This window comes from Tetrao urogallus (genome assembly GCF_951394365.1).
Source record: "Tetrao urogallus genome assembly, chromosome: 2".
Lineage (NCBI taxonomy): Eukaryota > Metazoa > Chordata > Aves > Galliformes > Phasianidae > Tetrao > Tetrao urogallus.
Genome location: NC_136814.1, coordinates 53997543 through 54006707, shown reverse-complemented (window position 1 = coordinate 54006707; position 9165 = coordinate 53997543). Strand labels below are relative to the sequence as shown.

Genomic DNA, 9165 nt, shown 5'->3' with positions numbered 1-9165 from the left:
TGCAAACTGCTTGCCAGAAGTACAGGCTAGCTGGAAATGTCAGCAACTGTAATCTCATGAGCCTTAGCCATGGCCTACATTAGAAGATGGATCCTGCCAGGCACCCTCTGCAATCAGAGGCTCTGAAAGGCTGGCTTGTGAGCCTAGCTCTCTCCAAATGCTAAAAAGGTGCTTGAGGCAATGGCTTGTAGGGGAATTGCATGGACACTACTCTCCTCCACCCTATTCAGGCTTCATTGCAGAAGGCCCTCCATGGTTCGCAGCAGAGAAGAGGCCAGGAGAGTTCCAGCATGTGCTCTACATGGACAGCCCCATTCTGGGGATCAAGCCAACAACTTGAAAGCATCCTGCCTTGTGTGCACATGTGCTGAACACCCCACATGTCAGCTCTGAGAGGTGGACCCACACCAGAGACAACCTTGTACCCATGAGAAGGAAGGGGGGAGAAGGCCAGAATTCACTTTTCCAATTATTTCCAAACTGTCTTGCCTTCAGGAAAACCCCGCTGTAGTTCAGAGCCTAGGAGAAAGTTATTCCTCCTTTTTGCCTTCACAGAGATATTAACAGCAGTGCAGCATATGGGGTAAGGCATCCAAAATTTTGTTTTTAAAAGCAACAGCATTACCAGCACTGTCAAGGTGCTGTGGGTGTAGATCATGCAGCTGGTACCTGCATGAACCCTCTGTTCTGCAAACCCAATGGAGCTTATTGTGGGAAAAGGGCACTATTGCTGCCTGTGGAGAAAAAATATGGCACTAACCATTTTACCAGAACCTTCCCCAGTAAAATTACATTGCAAAGCCATGCCAAAAATAAATTCAAATTCCAAACAGAAAGAGAAAATTGACTTTTGCAGAAAATCATGCGGTTGTTAATAATAAATAAAGTTGCTTTCAGAATGGAAGCAATTCCTGCAACTCTTGCACCACTTTCTGTAAGGCTGTGTTGTTGCTAAGGAAGTGAAATCTTGTTAGCAAATATGACAGCACAAGACTTCTTCAGATTTCTAATTCTTTTTCCCTCTGTACAATTCTGTATAATTTTATCAAGTTAAAAAAGAAAAATAATTTGGTTTCCAACTTCTGTGAGTCCATAGGAGTTGGGAGTTGGACTAGATGACTTTTAAAGGTTCTTTCCAACTCTGAGGATTCTATGATTCTATAGCATGGCACCTACTACATTTCTAGCCAGGTCCAAACTCTTCAGGCATCTTCTTCTTTATAAATTCTGTTGAAGATTTAGAGTCCTAAACATTTTTATGCTCTGAATCTGACATGGGTACTGTATCTAGAGACTGTTCCCTGACCAGGATTAGTAGATGTGACCGTAATAAAAGTTTATCTTAGTTTAACAAGGGTAAAATGAGCTGCACTAAGGCAAGAAGTGAATTTGAGAAAGGACTTGAATTACTGCAAATATCTTCAAGTTGTGATAAGCCACAAGCAGATGAAGTCACCAGTGCTGCAATACACAACGTGCTGTTTCCTAACACTTTGCCTGAGCAGTTTTATGGAGGTTCTGCCCAGTGCAAGGGGTAGAGCAGGGCAGCATCGTGCAGGTTGCATGCAGTTCTTGCAACTTATCAGCAGTTGCTGAGATCTGGAATTTGTCATGGGCTCGGTATTGTTTTGAGGTTTAAGTAGTCCCATTTTCCAAATAAATGTAACTGAATTAAGAAACTGTGCAATAGGGACACAGTAAAACCACTGGAAGAAGAGGGAGAGGAGTAAATAGGGAAGCACTGAGCAGGAAACCTGATTTTATGGACTAAGTGTGTGGACATGATTAGATTCTTGCAAGAGAAGTCATTCAAATACATCGTGTTAGAATCAGATGGCAGAAATATTTAGTATGTGATGTCTTTTTTCATTTTGGTAAGGGCACAAGTGACCAGCATTCACTTACTTAAGCATGGCCTCTTCCCCAATTCCTGCTGCTGGCATCCTGCTGCTGCTTTCAGCAGTGCTGCTTGTAGGTGAGGTGCTGATGACAAAAAAAAATTCACCCCAGTATCTGTAAATTATGGGAAAAGTGGAGAGCAACTATGTAGCAGGGAACTCCATTTACCCAAGGGTAAAACTTTGCTTTCTTACGCCTGGCCCTCTCTCACTGCCTCATATAATTCCCAATAGTAGAATGATGTTAAGTGCAAAGATTATTATTAGTTACAGACCTAGTAGAACTGGCAAGAGCCACTTCCCTTCTCCATTGGTGGCTTGGTGTGTATCTACTCAGTCCTTGACCAGAAAAACTTTTCTCTTGTGAGACAAAGACAAGGAAGAGTTGAATCGTTGGAAATCACAGGTGATGGATACCGAGTTTGTTCATCATTATTGGTTTAAAACAGAGTTCTCTTCCCCCTAAATGTCTGTCATTAACTGAAAGCAAGGATCTTTTCCGTTTCAGTGTACATGATTTCCTGTACAATGGTTTCACTACCAGAAATGTTACACTGAGGACACTATGAAGGCATAGCACTGGGCACACATTTTAAAGGACTTCTATTTCACTTTCTTCTACAACCTTTGTTATAGAAGAAACAAAGTGTTTGAAACTTCTAATTCATAAATCATATTTTAACTCCAAGTTTTAAAATAGAAAACCGAGAAAACCGTAAAAACATATATTTTCACAAGTGCTTTTCACATTTTTTTATTACAATATAAATGCAGATACATATTGTCTTAAATTGTGCTATAGGGCATACAAAGAATCCTTGGGATTTGTGTAACATTAAATGATTAATAAAATTAATTATTTAATGCGGCAAATTTTAATTTAAAAAGCATCCACATGTGTAGTCCAGCCATATTCTAGACCCCAGATGTCAGTTTACAGCTGGGCCTGTAACAGGAGGTAGCCTCCACCACTACTGCAGTAACAGGGAAGAGAAAGAACTGCTGCTGCAGTGCATGTTTAAGCAGCATGCTATGGATTTCGACTGAAGATGCCTTCTGCCTGCACCCCTCTTGTACCTCTGTAAACTGTTCTGCCTTGTACAGTACAGGGAAAGCCCTTCATCAGTGTAGGGAAATCACCTAGAAACAAGCTCCTTAGCCTGAACTATTGACTGTATCTCAAGAAAGACTAATGTTATGCATCACTTGATGAAGTAGAAGAAGGAAAATCTGTTACAGTTATGCTATAGCCAGGAGGCACCCAGGCTCAAAGTCTGGTTTTCTCTCTTAGAAAGGACCTTAATTTAAGCTTGCTGTGGCCAGTGTCACAGATGTCCTAATGTGCTTTGCACCTTGGCACCTGCAAGGCAGGATGAATAGTAAATCTCTCTGCTGAGCAAGTGATACATTAATATAATACAGTGATTGAGGTGAGAAAATAGACTATTCAGACCAGCTAGTTGAAATAACTCTTGCATTCTGGCTCATAGAAACTCATGAAATTTCATAAACGACTCATTTTTAAACACGTAACACCTAAATAATGGCCATTAAGTGAGGATGGGTACATCTAGACTAAACACACTGGGTAAATCCCTAGAGATGTTGCAGCAGAATTGCCTGTTAACAAAGCTGGAGACCACTCATTTTCCTGGTTAATAATTGCATGATGGCAATAAAAACTGAGGAAACAATATTATGCATAACTGGTTGAAGAAGGGGAAGAAGGAGGCATTTCTGAGCACTCTGACAGCATGCAAATAATTATCCACACCGTTCTTCTAACCTTTTTGGCTTATCATTCTCATCTGGAGTGAAACGAGCCAAGAAGATGCAAGAACTCTGGCAAACGATGCCCTCTGAGACAGCAGCGTTCCTGCCATGTGCCACCTTCTCCTTTTGGGGAGCGGGTGGGTGTCAGCTTGCTGCGTCTTCTCTGGCTCTGGCCTGCGGCAGCAGCCACCTGGTCACAGCAGCACAGTGCACTGTCTGTTGCTGTAGGCACTGCTGCGGCCCAGCACCAGCACTGATGTTCTAGCCACGATGCAGTAGCTGATTCCCGGCCTCAGGTCTTCTATTTTGATCACTTTGTCTTTTCCTTCATACACCAGCACTCTGTGTTGCTTCAGACAGAGGGAGGAGAAACAGCTGGTCATGCATGTGTGTCTATGACTAAGCTGGGAAGGATGAAAAGTTCAGAGCAACACATGGGTTGGCATTAAGTGAACAACATTAACTAGCATTAGTTATTTATGTGTTATTTTTGGTGTTGTTTTCTTTCTCAAAAAAAAAAACAAAACAAAACACCCCAAATTGCCCTCATTTCCCAACTGTTTCAACTAGGCTTTAGATTCTGAAATACTACACCAATGGGAATGAACAAAGTGGGGATGAATTACAACCCAGTTCAACCAAATTCAATTCCTGAAAAATAAGCTTACTTCGTGTTTAGATACACAGCCATTTACACTCTTCCAATCCCAGAGGGCTGTAAAAGGGAAGAGTGTGCCTATATTCTCTTGGCTTTTCAATGGTAAAGAGTTTATATCTGAATATGTACTTACCTCATCTAGCAAGTTGTTAATTATGAAGACTTGGTACAGAAGATCATAATAATTTGTCATTGGTATCATGCTGCCTCTCTTCCTTTTATAAGCCGAACGTGGAGCCTGGAGCTTTAGTATTACAGATTTGTTGCTGTGAACCACCTTTATTGTTGGAGGTCCTATCATAGCTAAGGGTATAAACAAAGCTGTGAGTATGATTGTAGCATGTTTATTAATAATGATCCACAGAACAGAATGCTTTGGATTCTTTGCCCTGATTCTTTTTCTTCATGTTTTTCTGCTATCTTGAGCTGCAGAAATGTTTGAACCATTTCAGGTCAAGGGCAGCTTCAGTCATCCTTCTCCGAACTCATGGAGCCTGCTTGGTTAAAGACAGCTGAGGTTTCACATGGTGCCTGTGTACCCCTGAAGGCAGTGGCTGCCCCACATTTTCTCAGGAGGATGTGGTGCAGGGCAAGGTGAGCTGCTGCTGCTGCAAGATGCAGCTCTAGCTCAAAGCATGCGGTCTTGCCTACACAGGACAAGTTAGTTTGTGCTTCAGGGCTGTGGAGTGACTTGTGTTGGTGGCTACACTTCAGTTTTACATTGACCAGAGAGGGAAAAAATTGATAATTTATGGGAGCTTATTGGTAAGTACACTGACACTGCTTAGTGTGCTAACAGTCCTGCAGTTTCATTGTGCACTATGGAATTACAATGGCTGTACTAACTAAAAGCTCTGTGTGCGCCCTTTCTAAATATACCACTGCCAGGAGAATACATGTGGGAAAAACGCATGCATGTGAGAAGGCTGTTGGCTATGCAGCTGCCTTCTCTCTTCTCCCCTTTCCCTCCAGCAGAGAACATTTCCTTCTTCACACTGTGCTCAATCCTTCCAGCAGCCCCCAAAACTGCTGCAAGTATTTTGTGGAGTTCCATGAGGGAGAGGTTGAGTGGAAGGGAGCCAGGGATTTCTGATCCCTGAATTGTAGCTAAGATGCTGCTCATCTGAAATTGGTTCAAGTGTGGGGAAAGTTATTATGTCGCAAACACTTCACCTGAGAGCTGTGGACACACAACTTCTTTCGGTACAGTCTTCTAGCTAGAAGGGGATCGCTTTTGACAGCAGATTGGGAGCAAAAATGCTGTGCTCCATGCTGCAGAAAACCCAGCCCCATGCTCAGAGAGCCCATGTGTTTGCACTTACTTTCTCGCCAGGGAGTGAACCTGCAGCTGAGGCTCCAGTCGGAGCGGGCATCGGTGGAAGCGGCTTGCACCCTGCCGTAGTAAGCCTCATGGGCGTCAGAAGTCTCCTCTGTCAGGTCGCAGAAATGGCTCTGAATCCCCCAGCACTCTTCTTTGTTTTGCCACTTGCTCTGCCCATACCTTTGGGGAAAGGAGGAGCAATGCGAGCCCTAGCTATCATCAAACAGATTTGTGCAGACTTGTAACAGTCTATTCCCCAAAGGAACCAAAGGCTTTCATGCTGTGAGGTGCTGGACCAGATGTGCTGGGGACTGGACCAGGCCTCCCTTGTGGAGCAAGCTCCCTCTGAGGAACAGGTAACAGCACTGCACCCTGTGGCACAGTGGCCACCGAACCCCTGACTGTGCTCCTGCAAGATGCCTGGCCGGCCAGACCTGCCTGGGGCAGGCTGATGGTCTCAGAGGCCCCCCACACAAACTGCATGTATGTGCCATGCTGAGGTGCCATGAGGATGTGCGTCACATTGCTAGACGTGCTTGACCTCTATGTCCTTCAGGCTGCTCAGCTGCGCTTTACGGGCTTGTGATAAGTGCAGGGAGCTGGCAGCGGTGAAGGACATGGCTGTGCACCAGGTATCCTTTGGCACCTGAGAGATCCCTTTGGCTTGCCAAGCAGGGATGGGCTGCTGCTGGATGAGGCATGCTGGAGTTCCCCCGGCACTTACACTTTATACTGCACAAAGTAGAGCGTGGTTCCTCCCTCTCCAGCCCTTCCAGGCAGCCAGCGCAGGGTATTGTTGAAATTCAGTGAGTAAAACCGTACCCCCCGTGGCTTGATTGCATCTTGAAGGTCTCGATTTTCCAGGACTGGAATGGCTGCAAATAGTAAGGAACAGTGACAGCACACATTTCTCTCAGGCAGGCACCTCTGCATCCAGGCACACGCTGCTCGGGTGGTTCTAGGCTAGCAGCTGGTAGGGAAGTTCAATCTGGGTCTCATGTTCCAAACTTTCCACGTTGCAGTAAGCAGATGTAGAAATTACAGACCACAGCCAGGATTGTGAAAGGAACAAATCATGGTGGTTGTTTTTTTGTTTTGTTTTGTTTTGTTTTGTTTTGTTTGTTTTTCTTTCATAATTGAATTTACTGCCATTAAAGATACCCAGTGGACACCCCAGCAGACAAACCCTTCCGATCGGCTCCTAAAGCATGCAGTACACAGCTGCACCAGTAGTTAAAGGTAGGTGCTCTGTCCTTCCTATCCCAGATTTAGCCTGCAGGAACTATATTTTAACAGTGGTGTATAGTATACGGTATCTATGTTTTAATAGTTACCACGGCTGTGTTTGTTTGTTCTTGCCTAATAAAATAGTATGACATTCACTGTTTTTCTCATCTGAACTGATGGAAAAAGCTGTCTGACAGCTTTCAAGATAAGCTGTTTCCAAAGTGAAACAGATACAGGTGACAAAATCAGTTAACACTCCTGAAGCATCCAAATCCTAACAGGTTTCTGGATTTCATGACCCACCTGACTTCATGTGCCCACAGTTTTATCTGCAGTATATCTCAGAACCAGAGACTCAGACACACAGAATTGAACTGAAGCTGGTAACAGAACTGTAAGTAAATGTGATGAACATCACACTCATTTCAGCTGCATTTTGAAAGACAAAATGAGACTAATTTGGAAATGACAGGACTTCTGAAACCAGCCTCTGTATCCAGAGATTTCCTGACTTGCCCAGCTTTGTGAACAGACCCAGCCCTCCTCCCCAGGTAGGAAGAAAATTGAAAGCCTTTACTTACTGCTTATCTTGTCCTGCAGCAGGTGCATCAGAAAGCAGAGGGAGGAAAGCCTGATCCCCCTCATGCTTAGGAGAGCAGCTCCATGACTGAGAGCATCTCTTTTCCTCTTGGGCATGTCTTATGAGGAAGTAATTATTAAAATGACTTCTCCATTTATAAAGTCCCTGTTGTGGCTTTGATTTAATTTAGTTGAGAAACATATGAGTTGTTCTAAATTAAACACAAGCAATTGTTCCTACTTGGAAACTGCACTCACTTTGAAGTTTGAAACTAATTATGGAGCAAACCAATGAGAAAAATGTCCTTTTTTTTCAGGGACTAATTCCCAAATGTCTGGCAATATTGCTTTATCCCAAAAATATGTCACACAAGCTTGCGTCTTCGCTCTGTTAGGATATTGTTTTTCAGCTTGCCAGTCGCTCAGTGCTGCAGAACACAAAATCTTGCTGGAATAACACAAAACAGCGATGAGATGTCATCTTGGTGGCCTGTCTTGGGGTCGAACACAAGAGTGAAGGCTGTCGGAACATTCAGTGCAGGATGCCATTTAGGATCATGTCATCAGAGGGACACGGGGACATGAAACTGCTGCAGTTTTTGCTGTGGAGAGATGGTTGGAGGCTGGGGCTGGCTGAGCCCAGCCCACTGGTCAAAGTGCCACTGTGTATTGGACACACGTTGGGCGTACTGCCACAATGTGTGCACCATGGCAACTCTGAATGCTGTACCACTGGTATGCATATTCCACAGCCCCAAAATGGGATGCTGGGCTTGTGATAAAGTGATCTCACTCTGTGCTGGTAGGTCCTTTATTGCTGTGTGTGCCAGCCTGCAGGGGGCCAGTTGTTGCCTGGTGGGTGGTATGGACAATGCGGTCATGCCGAATGCCGACACACTGGGTATCCCAGCATGAGCCAGGTGCCCTCACCTCCTGCACACATCAGTGGGCAAGAAGAGACAACCCAAACATGCACAGTGTAGAGCAGCACACAGTAGTAATGCCCACCAATGAATAACCAAGGTAGAAACCACCTGGTTGCAGAAGCAAGTCATCTCTGTCTGCAGAAACTTGCCTAACTCCTCACCTTGGCTTTGGGAAAAAGACAGAAGAAAACGCTGCCAGGATGAAAAAAAGTGTAAGTTATTGTGCAAATTAAGGTGTTTTTTTGATCAAAAGGCATTTGATTGCAGTAGGCAAACTAAACACAACCTAATCAAGAATCTGGTCTTGGTGACTTCAGCTGAGCACATGCACATCATCATGCGTGCACTGAATTCGCAGCAAGCACATTAAAACTGTAGATGTGTAACTCTGAATAGCTAGTTACCAGAATGTGGTGTTAGCTGAGAAGGAATGCAGAAAAGAAAAAAAAACAAAGAAAGAAAAGAAAATCAAGGTAGAAGGTGGGGAGGCAATCTTGGCATTGCTTTCTGGGAGTTTTTTATCTATCCACTTACCAAACACATTTTCGAAATTCAGTGACTTTTAAGAAATTCCCCACAACACACACAATGAGTATTTCATCATGTTATATGAGCTCAAGTGTGGGAATAGGGAGCTTTTATGAACAGATCAGCAGGCTGAAATGCCATCAAATTTTAGTCACACCTGTCACAGATTGTGTATTTACTTACTTGAATTGTACCAACACACCTTACCAGGACCCAAGATTGGAGCTCTGCCAGAATCACTGCTGGTGGCAGCAA

At 44.0% G+C, this 9165-nt stretch overlaps 1 protein-coding gene across 1 annotated transcript; it reads right to left on the bottom strand.

Annotated features, from left to right (window-relative positions):
- Window positions 1–3865: 3865 nt before the first annotated feature.
- On the bottom strand, window positions 3866–7522 carry IL22RA2 (interleukin 22 receptor subunit alpha 2; the record flags this gene model as incomplete). The annotated part of the gene is made up of 5 exons (XM_079550339.1): window positions 3866–4021; window positions 4463–4632; window positions 5652–5830; window positions 6375–6525; window positions 7459–7522. 5 exons carry the CDS (start codon window positions 7520–7522, stop codon window positions 3866–3868), a joined length of 720 nt encoding a protein of 239 aa, XP_079406465.1.
- Window positions 7523–9165: the final 1643 nt, after the last annotated feature.